At 45.4% G+C, this 16,352-nt stretch overlaps 1 protein-coding gene across 1 annotated transcript; it reads right to left on the reverse strand.

Moving 5' to 3' along the window:
• Window positions 1–563: 563 nt before the first annotated feature.
• On the reverse strand, window positions 564–15,165 carry LOC139345960 (SNF-related serine/threonine-protein kinase-like). The gene is made up of 8 exons (XM_070984849.1): window positions 14,929–15,165; window positions 12,231–12,545; window positions 11,673–11,891; window positions 10,974–11,220; window positions 6,501–6,642; window positions 5,473–5,685; window positions 4,998–5,132; window positions 564–3,366 (listed from the first exon to the last, which is right to left on the reverse strand). Exons 2-8 carry the CDS (start codon window positions 12,351–12,353, stop codon window positions 2,061–2,063), a joined length of 2,385 nt encoding a protein of 794 aa, XP_070840950.1. The 5' UTR covers window positions 12,354–12,545; window positions 14,929–15,165; the 3' UTR covers window positions 564–2,060.
• Between the last annotated feature and the right edge of the window lie 1,187 nt (window positions 15,166–16,352).

A 16,352-nucleotide genomic window follows, 5' to 3' on the forward strand; every position in this document is an offset into this window, starting at 1 on the left:
AGACATAGAACCAAAGCCATGATGTTTGAAATACTGAGGCCATGAGTCCAAATATACCCGAAAAAAATTTGAACAATACCAACTAACCAAACTTTTTCTGAGTTTTTAAAGAAATTAAATTTCCTGTTAATCTTATCCCCCTTTCACTTCTGGGCATGTTATTCTAGTGGAGAACATTAAATCTCTCATTTGTGTTCATCTCATTGTTCTAGTTAGCAAAAAACTCAAACATATTTAGTCTTTAAACATCACAATCAGCCTTAAAATATCCAACATGTGCAATATATGTGTAGTCACAGAATACATGTAGATATCCTGAAATATTACAGTGAAAGTTACCCCAGTCTCCTTGAGCGTAGCTTTGACCTTCTCGAACAATGCAGTTAGAATTCCTTTACTCTCAAAAAAGCCTAATTTTGTCTGTTTTTTCTTGGATCATGATGAACATTAATGGCTGCACAACTGACACCACACCTCATCCTGCTGTCTCCAAACCTGTGCACAGATCTAGAAAAGGTTAACGAAAAGATGCACATGACTCAAAAAAAGCCAAGAACCAGACCTCAGACATCATTCACATGATTTTATTTGAATAGATCTCTATCATATACAGTACATACAGTACAATATGCTCAAGACAGATTTTATGGCACATCCATTTTTGTTGTACATTTTGCAGTCGCTGGTATTGCTGTGAGGCTACAGTAAAGTGACCATTTGATTCTGTTACGTAGGTAGTTACAGCAGGTGGATTGACCTTAGTGGGTAAGAATAAGGTTGCTACAGCAAAACACATGCACTGTCAAGTTACAGTATATATTCCTCTAGGGGCGGGTCACACATCCAGTTACACAGACCGATACTTGGGGGGGTGGTGTTGTTATGTTCTATTAAAACCCCTTTGTTGTTTTTGTCTTGGAATACGCTACAACAGTGGCTACCGTGATCCTGGAAAGCTACGGGATGTACATGGTTTAGGTTCCACCCAGTGGTCGCTTTGATTTTAAAGAGCTGCCGTTAAATGTATGACAATTTACTCTGTTTGGTTCCAGGTGAGACTCTAAATCTATTTGTTCTTTGTCAGCAGTTAAACACATTTCTGGCTCTGGGTTCAACCGAAACCTTGAATATCCCGCAGGAGTGATGAATAATAGTGTATAAGGATCTAGTATTCAGGTTTCTACTGCAATACAACTTTACCATCAATACTACAGGTACAGAGTACTGCTAGGAAGTTATTCACATATGTACAAACTCTGCTGTGTAGCTGCGCAGAGACTTGACAAGTGGGTGTGCGTCTTCTTTCCGAGTCTGCAGAGCACGTTCGAGATAGAAAAATAAAACAGTGATAGACTACAAAATACTGTGTGCCACCATCATACAGAAGTGCTGCTGTCCATTGTCACCCTGTTAATTGTCCCCGCGTGAATGAAAACGCAGTCGTGACGTCACTCTTTCAGTCAAGAATAAAAAAACGGATAAAATGATTGTCTCGAAAAATAATTTAAAAAATAATGATATTAAAAAAAACAGCATCAAGTGAAACAAAAGACGACATGTAACATGATAGTAAAACTCACCAGCTCGTCAGCTTGCCACTTTATCAGCTTATCAGAGAGTGATTATAGGTGTGTGTGTGTGTGTGTGTGTGGATGTGTACAACGTGTACATACAGTATATAGAAGTGTGCAAGTGTAGGGATGTGAGCACCTCCTGTATGTGTTTCCAGACTTAATGTCTCTTATTTAAAAACACACCGGCAGGTTAAAATGTCCCCTTAGTGTCCTGTTTAATCTGCTGAAAGTGCTTCACATACTTGGCATGGCACCCAGTCTCCTCCGTAGAGACTTTTTGCGTCTCTGAATGTGCAAGGCTGGCATTTGGACTTTCTCCCAGTTATCCACCATAAGTGTTAAATAATAGGAAGCAGCATAAAATGCACAAGTAACATGAAATCATGAACCAGTGGTGACATGACTGCAACAAAAGCAAGATGATAAGGGATGTACTGACGAGAGTGGAGGAGTGCAGCAGCTGAGGGAGCGGCTGTCTGTAGAGCTCTAGATGACCTGGCAGCAGCTGTGTGGGGTGGGGGTACACAGAAGACCCTCCTTGGGACTCCGGTGGATGTTGACGGACAGAGTCTTGTCGCTCAGAGGCATCTGCAGCACGCGGTTCTTCATGTTCCTGTGGTTCTCCCTGGCCAGGTCCAGCTCCCCCAGCCTAAGCGTGCCCGTGCAGGGGCCTTCCAGCAGCGGGTCCGCCAGCGTGTCTCCCAGCGGAGGCTGGTGGTGGTACAGGTTCCCCCTGGGTGAAGGGCCGCCCAGGAGCGAGACCTTATCCAGGCTACCGGTGGAGCCGCCCATGCACATCCTCCACACGGGACGGTCCTGGGTGTCCCCCCCACCGCCACCACCGCTGCCGCCACCACTTCCCCCTCCTCCCCCTGTCAGGTTGTGGAACTGAGAGCTCAGACACAGACTCATCAGCTTTAGGCTTTCCACCAGGCCGCTGGCAGCTTTGGCTGTTCCCTTGCCTTGACCTGAAACTGATCCAGGACTGGCACAGTTGGAGGGACTGCCCTGCCCTGACCCCCTTTTCTCTCTATCCACTCTCCTCCCTTCTCTCTCATCCCCTTGTCCACCCACAGATACCGTATCTGGTTTATGGTAACTTTCTGTCTCATCATCACTAGTCTCTGAGCTGGGGGTGAAAACGGCAACCGGTGCTGTTACACCAACAGTTTTAGGTGATGACATGAGCGTTGACGGCGATGGTATTCTCGAGTTCAGATTGAGGCTGAGGCTGGGTTTGGGTGGGCCGAGCCCACGCAGCTCCCTCCTTTCCTCCTCTTCCTCATCCTCTTTATCTTCCTCATGGATTTGATTAAGAACTGGGGCACTCATGCGGGACGTCAGCCGGTTACCAGAAGACATAGATGATGATGAGGAAGAGGTTTTGCAACGAAGCACCACTTGAGCAGGTAGTGCGGAAGGAGACAGACATTTGTCTTCTTCCCCCTCTTCTTCCTCATCCTCCTCCACGCTGAAAAGGCTGGGACTACGAGGTTTGCAAGGGCCCACTGAGGCCAGAGAGCTCAGCCTGAGGGGGTTGGAGTGGGGCTTTACCAGAGGCCTGAGCCCCCTCTCCTGGTTCTGTCGAGCAGGCTGCTGCTGGCTGGATGCTGGAGTGTGGTTCTCTTGCCGCTGGCTGAGGTCCAGCAGAGCTGTTTTGGGTCTGGGGCCTTTGTGGAGGCTCTCAGCACTTCGGGCAGGTGACTGTGGGCCCCCGGGGTGGGAGATACCTGGACCCCCCAAGCCATCACTGACATCCTGGTGAACATCCACTCTGGTGGGCCAGGACTGCCTATGAAGGGTTAAACACACATAACAGAAAGTTTAGTGGGTTGGACAGAATTAGTAATACTGTATTTATTAAAAGTTCAGACTTTGGCATTTTTGAAGATTTTTTAAGAGACAAAAAAAGCACTTCAAAAGAAAAAAGTTCAACATTTTGGGAAATATATTCAGTTGTTTTGTTTCCAAGAATATAGATTGTTTACTGGAATATACCTATAGACCTCTCATGTCTGAGGCCTAGCCTAGCTTACCATGCTACACACGGGGGAAACAGCTAGCTTATTTCTGTACAGAGTTAACAGCTCACCAATGGACACACTATTATCAAGAAATAATCACAGCACATACTGTAACTAGATATGACAAAAACTGTCATTTGTACATTTATATCGTGACTTTAGTAGACATATTTTTGAACTGTGGACAGAGCCAGGCCAGCCTTTCCCTGTTTCCAGTATGTGAAGCTAAGCTCAACTAAGATAAGCTAATCACCTTCTGACTCCATCTCTGTACTTACTTAGTTTGTTTAATCCATTAAAAGAACAATAAAATGTGTATCTTAGTGAGCTAGTGCTGGTTAATGGATTTTGTTACGTCTGAGCAGAGTCAGACTAACCGTTTCCCCCATTTCCAGTCTTCATGCTAAGCTAAGCTAACCGGCTACTGGCTGTAGCTTAACGGTTACCATACAAACATGAGAGTGGTATCAGAAGAAGAAAGTGTACATAAATTGACAGAAACATTACTTTCTCTATTTAAATAAATGCTACATTTGAATATTTAATTGTGTTTGAGCACTTTTGTATTCCAATCATTTTAAATCCAATACATGCTAAAGATGGAAAAAAAAAAGTATCTGCATCAGTTGTGTAAAAGCTGGAACTTGCAATGAATTTGCATGTCGTAAACACACTTAACCAGTTGAGATAGTTAACATGACTTATTGGGTGGCTAATTACAAATGGGCAGTCTTGCCTGGTGAATCAGACATGAGCCAAAACAGAGGGAGCATGGTCTGTGCTTTACAGTAGAATACATATCCCATCATCACATTTTTTGTTGCTCATGCTCAATATTTCAGCATTTGTCCCTTAGCTGTCTGTTAGCTTTTGGCCTGCAGCCACTTAATTTCTATGAATAGGGGCTAAACGCCAGATATATAGCTGCTAATGCTAAAAAGCAAAAGGGTCAGACTGCTTTCACTCAATATAAAGATGTACTTGAAGATGCATTCAAATTCTTAAAACTTTGCTTAAAGTTTTCTCCTAATAAAATTAAAAAAAGCCTGTCATTCCAATTTCAGTATAAGCTAATGCGTTTTATAAGTTTAACTTCCTCGATAAGGAAAATATAAGCTGTTTTGTGCTTTGCCTCAAGATATTTTTGGTTTTGAATCCCTCACAATGTTACTTATGTGCACCCTCTCTTCTATTCTCAGTCCGTCCTTCATTCTCCACTGAAAAAAAGACTCCATCTGTCCATCTGCTGTCAAATCTGACTTCTGGAAGCTGACAGGACGCAGCACTGCAGAGGCAGCACTCTGTCTGTCTCAAGAAACGTGTTTGTGTGTGTGTTTGTGTGTGTGTTTGTGTGCGTGTTTGTTTGTGTGCGAGCGTGCGTGCGTGTGCGTGCATGCACCTGAACTGGGCCTTGCTGGGGCTGGGCGATCGTGTCTGGCTGTGCTGCTCCTTCTCTTGCCTCTCTCTCAGCATCCTCTCAGCCAGCAGGAAGTATGTAGCTGTGATGTGGTTGTACTGATTCGACTCCAGAGCCCTGAGAAGATGGAGAGACAAACCACTTTGAATTCCGAAACTCACACACAGGTACGCACGCATGCCAACACTCATATACACACACACACACATATCAAAACACAGATGAGCACCAAGCCCTGACCGTGAGTCAAAAGGAAGTGACGGGGGTAGAGATTTAATTTGACATGGCAACAGCTCAGGATTGACTGCCAGCTGGTTGTTAATGACAATTAAACTGTTGATGACACTCAATTAAGCTGCGGTTGAATGCGTGAACCATGGCAAATTTTGGGAGATTACACAGGAAAGAAAAGCTGCGTGTTAATTTATGTGTGTGAGTGAGAGAGAGGGACACATACTCAGTTATGGTGTCTCGGTCTGCGATGCCGCCCAGCACCATGCGCTGGATGATGGAGCCGTGCTCCTCCTCTGACAGGCTGCGATGGGACACCAGAGGGGTGGACAGCTTGGTGGCTGGGGAGGGGTCGACACCTTGAAGCCATTCGTGGCCCTCGATCTCGTCTAGGGTGGCTCGTTTCTTGGGGTCCCTCTGCAGCATGCGGTCTATAAGACTGGAGGCAGTCACAGAAACATCTGGTCAGTACTCTCACTGCGTTGAGATACACATATATTGGTTGTACAAGTTAGCAGGTAGTCACACATTGATGGTCGATCCAGTAATTGTGAAGACTGAGCGAAGCAGCTGGTGCAAATCAGCTTCAGTGCTCTGCTTGAACTAATTTAATGTTGCATAAATGTGGCCAAAAGTTTGAAAAAACTCCCACGTTTTGATAAAGCAGAATTAGACGATGAAGGGTTAATCCTGTAAACAAGGACTCACCTTTAGCATTTGTTGCAGTCTAGCTAAGACGGGTTGTGCAACTAACGCCAGTGGCTGGATCATTCACACGAAATAGGAAGACGCGCCATTTCCTCAAGACCACATGGGTGAACAATGTGCCAAAGGGTTCAAACAAACAACGCATGAACAGGATGTGTGGCAGTATTTGAAGCATGTGCCAAAGTCAACATAATCTAACGATGCTGCGTCCAAAAACAACGCACTTTCAAAGCTAGAGCCACTCAAAAAGTGCACAACACCTATTTTGCCCTCTCTGCCTTGATGCATCGTTAAAAAAAAAAAAAAAACCCTCACAATGTTAAAAATAGAAAGGCCGATTTTAAAGGGTGCATTAGATACACTTAACGCGGCACTGCATCTCTGGCGGAGCAGCTGACTGCAGCACCGAGCAAAAAGCAGGACGACAGAGGAAGCAGCAGAAGAGAGGCCGGTCCTCTTTCCTTCACACATCTACAAACATGAAATATGCAGCACCAGCAGAGTACTCCGTCCATCTGTGTGGGTATGCACGTGCGTGTTACTCACTCTCTGCATGCATGGGAGATGTGTGGAGGGACTGTGTATTTACAGTCCATGATCATAGTCAGCGTCTCGCTGTCGTTCGCCTCCTGGAAGGGGGGCTGACCGCAGACCAGCATGAAGAGGATCACCCCCAGACTCCAGATATCTGCAGAGACACAGAGAGAATGCTGTCTGCTCATACCAAAACATCTTCGCGTGGCACGTAATAAGTGTGAATTTTTTAGGGAGGGTGGCCACAGAAATGTAAGAAATAAGGGTGACTGACACCAAAATGAAGCACACATGTCCTTTCTGCTTAGTGACCTAGATATAAAAAAACAAGAGCTGTCTCCCCCCACCTCAAATGAAGCATGAATCATATTCGATCAGAGCCATTTCCATAAATATGTTCTGGCTTAGGACACATCTGTCTAACCAGGGATGAAGCTCTGCACTGCTGCCTGCCGCCGGCGTCATGCTCACACACACGCACGCACGCGCTCCCACACAAACACACGGTCGTAGGAAAGTGGGTTAACGTGTTCATCCCTCAAGCTTCATACAAATGCTAATTTCATGGAACAGTTCTTTTGGTCTGATTATCCATTTTAAAAGAGCAACTTTTTGCTCTGGGCATTCTCCGCCGCTCTGGTCAGCAGGATGGTCCACTGACACACATTCCGCCTGATGCGTCACTCCCATTCAAGATAAGGGGGGCACATGCCACACCAGATTTCTCATATCTGGATCTGTTCATATTTTTGTTTTAGTTTAAATTTTTTTTTTTTTTTACTATTATTTGTTGTAGTTCTGATCATATTGAAATAATCTTCTTTATTAATTATAACTCATCATTAAAAGCCATATATCATATTATATCATATATTTCCTGTGGCACTGCTTTCTTCTAAAAGTTGCATAATGAAATCAGGTAGCCTGTGCACCTGCACTCCCACAGAGAGGCCCGCTAAAGCCTGACAGCGTGCCGCTGAAGTGGTTAGCAGAGCATCAATCAGCACAGCATCAATCACTTTTTCAAATGCATGAAAACGAAATGCGTTTAGTTATACACACTTGTTTGCATTTGAGAAATAAGGGCATATTTTGCATACGTTTGGCGGCAGTGGAACAAGCTGTGGACGCAGCGCTGAGGTATCAGCCATTAAACCAAAACAAAGCTCAAAGATGCTAAAAAGATCAGTTAAGGTGAAGGGAACTGCAGAGCTGGGTGATGATTCTTTGTGGGTTTGTCACCATGACGTTAAATATAGTAATCTCCTAAATTGCTAATATAAAAATGTTCATGACTGCAGCTTTAAGGCGCTTTAAGGTTTTAATTTGATAGATTAAAGCAACCGTGTGACTTTCTGTCATCTTTTCTGGTGACGCTCTCTTTGCCATGGCTGCTTAGATATCAGTTCTTGCAAATATTAGGAAATTTGAAAATACTTCCTGTGAAGCGGATGACTTTTTCTCCAAAGGAAGAACAAACGAATCAGTGACAACCTGAAAAGACGCCGTGCTCGTGTAGCTTGCATTGGTTAAGTGTATTAAAGACTCAGTCTGTAAAAAAAAAAAAAAGAAAGGTGGTAAACTGAGTTTAAGTGGGTTTCTCCTCCTCTCCATCACTGGTGATGCCTTCACATTTCTTCATATCTGCAGTTTGCCAGGATACGCTGGAGATTTCAATCTGGTAAAGCAAATGTGCCAGTTCACTGTGGGTGGCGGGTATTTATTGCTCTGCGGCTGTGAAGGAGCGTCTCATACTGCTGATGGAGGGAGCAAACGCTGCTGCAGTCCCCACCACCATCTTACCCATAGCCAACGTATCCTAGCAACCGTGACCCTGCTCCTTCATTACTTGCGTCAGCGGTCCACCAAACTTCCTTCCGCGATAACTTTATTTATAAACCAGATGGCGGACACATCTCTGGATAACACCGCTCACATCACTGCACATTAGCATCACTTGGGCTAATGACGCCGGCTACTTATCCGCAACAGCTGGGAGTGTAAACACGCCTTTCTGCTGTCCTGCATTGCATTTTAACACCAACTGCTTCCCTGGGATAACCAACAACCTCTCCCTTGCGCCTTGACACTGTTAACCCCGAGGCTGAGTCGGCCAAGTTCTGCATCCTGTCCTGCTGATCATTATGCAACATCTTTTTCTTAAAAAAAAACAAACAAAAAACACTTGTGCATGTTCATTAAGCACAGATACGCTCTGAATTATGCATGTGCCCAGGATATGTTCTTTGTAATTGCTATTAGGTAAGTTCTTTTTTTTTTTTTTTTGAAGTGCAGCTTGTGCTTCTTGAAGAGGAAGCAGAAATCTATATTTAAATTTCCATTTACTGGAGACAAAAAGGAGAGAGCCCACACACTGCATTACATCAAGGCGCAGGCATCTTTTCATAGCGCTTATTAGTCCATCATCTGCTCCCTTAAGTGCACAAACATGCTTGCACTGTGTCAAATCGGCCACTTCCTTCACATTTTCAGCACATTTCCCACACTCTGGGTTATTCTGTCCTAAAAATTCCTTTTGTTAACTCACTGTTTGTCTTTAACCATGTATTTCTGTTCTTCAGAGGCTGGAGTTTGGGCTGCTGGTAAGACAGACTATGAGCTGGGAGAATATGATTTAGACCAAATGTTTAATTGAGAAAACAAACAGATAAATCAATACAGAAAATGATTTCTCTTTGCAGCCGTAGTCCTGATGCTGAAGCATGTGAGAGAATGATGAAGTTTTCTGCTGGTAAAAGCACTTGACACCTAGGATGAAAAAATAAATGTGGCTTTTTCTCTGCTTTTTTTTGTTGTTGTTTGGAACGCTCAGCTCTTGCTAATTGGCTCCTTCTGTACGCCGTGCAGGCCTGACTACTGGTGCAACATTCCGCTCTCTATTTTGGATCACTTTTCATCTCAAATTATTTTCAGCACTTCCTCAAAAGAGCAGCAAACTCCGCACAGGGCCGACTCGAGGCCAGGACAGCCTCTTTATCTCTGCGGCAGGCTGGGCTCGCCGCCACCTGGCGCGTCACCAGCAAAACTCAGCACCCTGCAGACTGTCAGCAGGTACCTTGGCAGCAACGTGATCCCAGGCCATGTTACCTCAAAGGCCTGAACGTCAGGACTGCTGGCCTCCATTCAGCCTGTTCCACATCAAACTGCACCGCTGATAGAATCACACGATATTACATCCCGGCTGGGTGGATAATCCATGCAATCAAAACATTATCATCTCAGCTGAATGAACAATAGCACGCAGGCTGTATGAAGCCTCCGCAGGACGGAACACATGCACACACATGCACTAAAAATGTCCACTAACGTCTGATTTGTCATCTGGGTCAAGTGCTCAGACGGGCTTTTACAGGACAGCTGACCTCACATGTACAGCTACCCACACAATCCTCCAAAACCACACACGCAGTCAAATAACAGAGACTATTATTACTCCACTCTCAATATTTGGGAGCATCTGCTCGGCACAAAAGAGACTGAGATGGAGCGAAGGCAGACAGAAGAAAATAGCCACTGCATATCCACTCAGTCAGAAAAATAGAAAATGCTTCTCCCTTGCTCTGACGCAGTGGCCTCTGGGTAGACAGAGGGCCTACTGATGCTTTCTCTCACTCTTCCCTTCTCTCTTGCCGTTTTTCCCCCTACGCTTCTTTCCCCCCTCAATCTGCACGCCTCTGTTTCATTTATTTTCCATTACATTTTAATCTAATACCTAAGCTGTGGCTCAGCGAGGATTGGTGCCACTATCAATGGGAGAGACGATGGCCGGGCTGCTTGAGGTTTGTGTACACTGCAACCGCAGAAGAAGAGAGCGTTGAGAAGTGCGGGGAAACCAATTTCAGCCCAATCGGACATCAGATTTTATTATATACACTAAGGCCAAGACTGTCGATGAACGCAAACTGCAGACATGAATACACTGCAGGCGTAGGACTGCCACTTCCTGGATTAGGTTATGGTCTAATTTCCAAACTTCCGAGAACGATAACACCTTCTGAGCTTTGAGCAGTTCCTCTCCTTCTATCAGCTAGATGATAAAGCTGCCAATGTGCCATCAAAAGGACTGTAGGTCAGCGGTCCCCAACCATCAGTTGTTTTTATTTTTTTCTATTCTGCTCCGTCAAATTATTGCTTTACATGAAACCGGTCCGTGGAGCAAAAACGGTTGGGGACTGCTGCTGTAGGTTACATAGTGCAGCGTATGCATGGATATCAGTAGGTCATATCAGCAGATAACGAGTGCGTGAATGTGAAAGTATCAATCAACCAAGGTGATATACAGTACAGGACAGCCTGTACCATGACCTGCTGCTGGCAGCACACACTGGACTACCGACTGAGACAATGTCCTGTTCCAGTAAAGGTAACAGCTGTAACAACTACCTTACTTTGATAAATCAGTAAGAATCGCTCCCCGCTGCAGAAACCACAACTCCCTCACATCAGTGCTTCATCAGGACTTACCCACAGCAGGAGCGTCGTACTCGTCCCCCAGAAGTATTTCAGGTGCGGAGTAGGCCAGCGAGCCGCAGGAGGTGTTGAGTTTTTTCCCGGGCTGAAAGCGGTTGCTGAAGCCGAAGTCGGTGAGCTTGACGACGCCCTGCTTCTCGAAGAACACCACGTTCTCGGGCTTCAGGTCCCTGTGCACCACGTGCAGCCGGTGACAATAGGAGATGGCGTGGACGATTTGGGCGAAGTAACACTTGGCCACCTTGAAGAGGAGAGACAGGAATGGTAGAAAGCAACAGCAATGAATCTCAGTGGAATAAGTATGTTGGTAAGTGTAAATCTCACTGTGCACCAGCAAGTGGACGTAAAAAGTCCACAAGGAGCCACTGAGAACATCTCATCCCTTTTCCCCTGCTTAACTCGTAGTGTAGTGTGTTGTCTTTCAATGTCCTACAGTTGCCTCCTGGTGAATCTGTATGCGCAATGCATTGGTGAGCTTCTAACTACCTTTGAATGTCCTTCACTGGATTTCCCCAAGACAGCCTCAACTAAAACAAAAAAAGTACTACACCCAAGTTCTGTTCCCTGGAGACTTCAACATCGGCCATTCTCATCCAATCGCAGGAGGACACTTATTCAGAGAGGATGAACCTTCATCTGCCAGTTGAAGGATCGAGCATATGCCAACCTACTGGCCGCCATGTTGCTGCTCACCTCCTCAGTGAGGCCTCCGTCATGCTTCATGATGCAGTCGTACATATCTCCTCCGTCTCCCAGCTCCAGGATGAGGTAGAGCTTGGTGGCCGTGTCGATGACCTCGTAGAGGCGCACCACGTTGGGGTGCTGCACCATCTTCATGCATCGCACCTCCTGGAAAAGGTGGCCCCGCGCCACCGGGTCCAGCTTAGTCTTATCTATCACCTTCACGGCAACCTAGACGAGCAGCATAGTGAGAAAAAACTGATGATAGGCATCTGCCCCAGCCTCCAACTATTGCAGGTATTTAGTGTTCAGTCTTATCAGGTTGGGAGCGCCTCTAGAAACAACCTCTAAAACACTCATAAAAGCCAAGATCAACACAACATATTGGCAAATCAATCCACCATTCATCACAGACATTACTCGGATGTCTACAAGTGTTACCACTAACCCATTTTTGATATGTCTGTCTCTAAGGGTGAGGCTGAAATCTATTTAAAGCTGTCTAAATATGAGGAAATTCAACTGACATAAAAGCATTGCACTTGCATGCACAGACATGGGCGAGCATACCTTTTCCCCAGTGAATACATGTCGGGCTAGTTTGACCACAGCAAAGTGTCCGCGGCCCAGCGTCTTGTCTAGGTCATACAGCCCGGCGATCTTCCCATCATGATGGCGTTTGAGGCCCGCCATGGCTGCTGGTGGACGGGGAGGGAGGAGCTGCCTTCTGTTGCCTGCTGGTCTGCGGTCAGTTCTCCATCTCCTCCTGAGCGGGCTGAAGGTAGGTGAGGTTTGTGGCAGCGGTTCAGCTGATTCTAGACCAGCTGCGGGCCTCTCGAGGTAGCTTGTACTGCTGGGATCAATTCAGTTCCATCTTCTTGGGATCTGAGGATGGTGCAACAAGAGAGAGAGGGAAGAAGTCACTCACACTGATTATGTAATGCGTCGCTGAATTACCGATGTCATATGCCCTTTACCAAGTCTAGTTGACTTCCAGAGAAACATGAGAAGCACCTGATGTGATGTCAGAGTGTGAGGGAGGAAGGGGGCGAGCTAGCTAGTGGGCATGATTTATTCATTTTCATCTGCAATGTTGGCTGTTTAACAATGAAAGGCAACAACTCCCATGATCCCACGCTGCCTCATGTCATCAACAAACTCCATTTTTTGTTTCATTGTTTTGACTGAGGGACCCCTCGTGGCAGAAGTCAAATACTGTGGGTTTAAGTGCTGACGAGACATTTCAGCTCAGCACTGATAAAGGGAAATCCCAAAAAAGTGCTGGGCTTCAACTAAAGACTCTTTTTACGATCAGTTAATCTGTTGATTATTTTTTCCATTCATAAATTAGTTGAAATGTCAAAAAAAGCATGAAAGAAATTTTTAAAACTCAAGATGACACCTTGATATTCAATTAACAATGATCCCAAACTGAGAAAAGGAGAAAAGTCTCACATTTGAGAACCTTGAACCAGCAAATCTTCAGCATTTTTCATGCTTAAATGATTATGAAAGTCTCGCCGGTCAACCTTCTGGTGATCTACTCATCATCTGATCAGCCCTAGTTAATACATTGCATCATTCTAATCATCCTCTGCTACATTCTGAATTGTGTCACAATCGGTGATGTTTTTCTCCTCTCATGGGTGACGAAACTCTCCCAATCTCAATCAAATCATGTCCAACGCCACCAGGCTCACATGTCTGACCCTCCGCTCTGTTCACTAGAAACAGCTGTCGTCATACAGCGTGTTGCTTCACGGCCCTGATTTTGAAAGAAAGCCTCCAGGGAGGGACTTGCATTCCTCTTCCAGTAATCTACCTGCACGTCAAGAGCCCAGAGATGGCAGAAAGAGACACCGTGTACGGGCAGAGAACATTCCTGGGAGGTGATCCTCACCTAGGTGTGCCCCGCTCACCTGGATTGACAGAGACAAAAGGAAACCATAATAACCGTCGCCAGGGAAGACGCCTAACAACATCACCAGACAGAGTAAAACGGGGAAAAAATCAAACCGTCTCCAACCCACCAGCAGTCTGCGTTTGCTCAAAGGAAACTATGAAAGCCCAGCAAGCTCTTTGTGGTTTTCATGTGATCCTCACTAGGAGAATTGTACCTGTGAGAGAAGAATGAGTCATTTTTCTTTCAACAGGAAGGTGACATCTCAATCTGTCTATGCTGGTCTCGCTCACTTTCGTATGTTTGGTATGTTAATTGCAAAGCCTTTCCAGGCTCTCTGACATGTCAGCACAGTACAGCACAGCGGCGTACCGGTCAAACACACCTCGAGGTTGGTTGTGTAACAATCACGGTGCTGGCGGTGTATTGATTTTACGAGGAAGCAGTGTGCATGCCTGCGCACAAACACACACATGAGGTCAAGGACCTGTTATGATAGCTGCTAAACTCTCACAGCCTCTGAGAATCAAGATGTGACCTCTCTGGAAAATCAGTTTCCTGGTGATATCAATGAGTCTAAGGTACCCAAGTTAGGTCACAAGCTTCAGCAAGAAAGAAAAGGCTAAAAAAATAACTTTTTTTTTTTTTTTGGACCACTCAGAACATATTTGTGGCCCCTTACAAGGATCCAGATCCCCAGGTTGGGAACCACTGCTTACAAATACAATACAAATATGCCAGGAAACACTGCACATCTGGAGAATATTACAATGACAACACAGGATTTTAGTGTCACCTAAACTGCTGTACAGATCTGGAAAAACAGGGGCCATAGAGTGTTTTTTCAGTAGGATTCAGTCTTTTTATTTACACACACTGATTATGTGCAGCCTGTGCACAAATAACATAAACACGTTTCTTCAGCACTGACACCTACGCCGTGTGACCATAATAAGTCACTACACACCACCACGGGGCACTCTAAGTCAATAGATGGAGACAGTAGGAGTATTAGTAGCATCATGTGTATCATCTTTCATGATCAAAACGTTGCGTTCAGACTGCGCTGACCGCTCTCCACTGCACCAGCTATATTATATATAGGTGCTGCTGTCCATATGGGACCCCCCTCGTCCCCCTGTGCTGTCAACATGCCTGCTGGCTGCATCCACAATAACATGACAGTGCAGTGCAGCCTGCGCCAACAGCTCTCACATGAAAGCGGTGAGGACACGGGCAGCATGCTCAAATGCGCCTCGAAGGATGCGCATTCAAGAAAAGTCCCCGACTGAAATCCAGCGAACTTGACACATATTACTACACGGGCCCTCAGCTCCAGCCTGCATGCGCTCCACCAGCCCCACTTACCACAGCGCCAGCCGTCCTATCTGTTCCCTTCAACCGTGCGGGAGTGTGCGGGGCTCCGGGCGGTGAGCGGCGGCTTTCACCGAGGCTGAAATCCTCCGGCGGTCAAGTAAACGCTCGGTACCGACTGACAGCAAACCGGCCAACGATTAGTCCAATGAGTCCCCGTGTAAGTCTGTCACACTGTCAACTCAACCTCCCTCCTTCTCTCCCCCTCTCCCTGTTTCTGCTGCGTCAAACAAACGCAGGTAGCAGGGTAGAACAGGAAATATTGCTTTCAAAATAAAAGCAATATCCTTTAGTAGTTTCCAGTTCAGTAGTATGAGATGAATCTATTTTGAGGACTTTTTGGGCTTAATAAAGCAATTATTCATTTTACGTTCTTACTGTTTTTTCAACTACTGTTTCTAAGTATTATTGAGATGTGTTTTTTTTTTTGGGGGGGGGGGGGGGTGGAGGGATACATATATATATACATATATATGATATGTAACATTGACCTTTTACTTTGGATTTCATCTTCTTTCCTCACTTACTCCTTATACCTTGTGGACCTCGGGAAACTAACCACGTCAAAAGATAATTAATTGCTGATCAGTGTGCTTGCATGTGACACTTTCTAGAATTTTGGTCCTCAAATATTACAACTTTGGAAGAATTTTGGGGAAAATAAACAGAATTCAGTGGAAGAAATCACATTTGATTGGATACATAAGTATGTGTACATTCCTAAGTTCAACGATTATTATATAACAATTAACACAGGGGCACAGAGGTAGAATATGTAAAATATAGTTTTATTTTTCATTATGTCTTTAGCTTTAAGTAAGATCAGCTTCGAGAAAGAAATGACTCTAAAACTGAATCCTTGAAAACGTCAAGCTCAGCTTCACTTTCGGGTTGCCTTACTGGATGTGAATGCTTTTATTTTTTAAAGTGGGATTGGCCTGCTTTCCGGTGTCTTTACTAGTTCTTGACACCTCTATCATCACTGCGCCTCGGCACTTCATCTCTGACGTCAGAACGACGCTCAGAGAAAAGCGTGTTTATCAAGGCCCACGATAATAACACAAACGCGCTTCAGCTTTATCTCCGCCTGTGTTCATGTCTGGATCGTAGCCGCAGGCATTCACATGAACTGTGAGGGTGACAGATAAAAGTGGTATTCACACCATAAATCAGACCACTGAAGAACAATGGGTCATTATCAGCTTTCATATTTCTGCATAAAATCCAAGCAGGCTGTCACTGAGGCCGCAGAGTGAGTTGTCCCCAGGCCTCCTCCACCACCCTCCTCTCCTCCATCACATTTCTCAGGCTGTCAGGGAGGAATCCAATGCCTGGTGTGTGGTGGTGGTGGTGGTGGGAGGTGTGCTGGTTGGCATAAACTGTGTGTCCCTGTTTTTGCGCTGGGCAGTGTGCAAGCA

The sequence above is a fragment of the Chaetodon trifascialis genome, chromosome 17 (assembly GCF_039877785.1).
Source record: "Chaetodon trifascialis isolate fChaTrf1 chromosome 17, fChaTrf1.hap1, whole genome shotgun sequence".
Classification (NCBI taxonomy): domain Eukaryota; kingdom Metazoa; phylum Chordata; class Actinopteri; order Chaetodontiformes; family Chaetodontidae; genus Chaetodon; species Chaetodon trifascialis.

Bases quoted from the DNA above. Each gene is read 5' to 3' on its own strand.
- LOC139345960 (XM_070984849.1), bottom strand. From the start codon at position 12,353: ATGGCGGGCCTCAAACGCCATCATGATGGGAAGATCGCCGGGCTGTAT. The intron at 11,221-11,672 runs GTGAGCAGCAAC...CTCCTCTTCAAG, and splicing joins ACGGAGGCCTCACTGAGGAG to GTGGCCAAGTGTTACTTCGC. The intron at 5,133-5,472 runs GTATGTGTCCCT...CCATCTTCTCAG, and splicing joins GACCGAGACACCATAACTGA to GGCTCTGGAGTCGAATCAGT.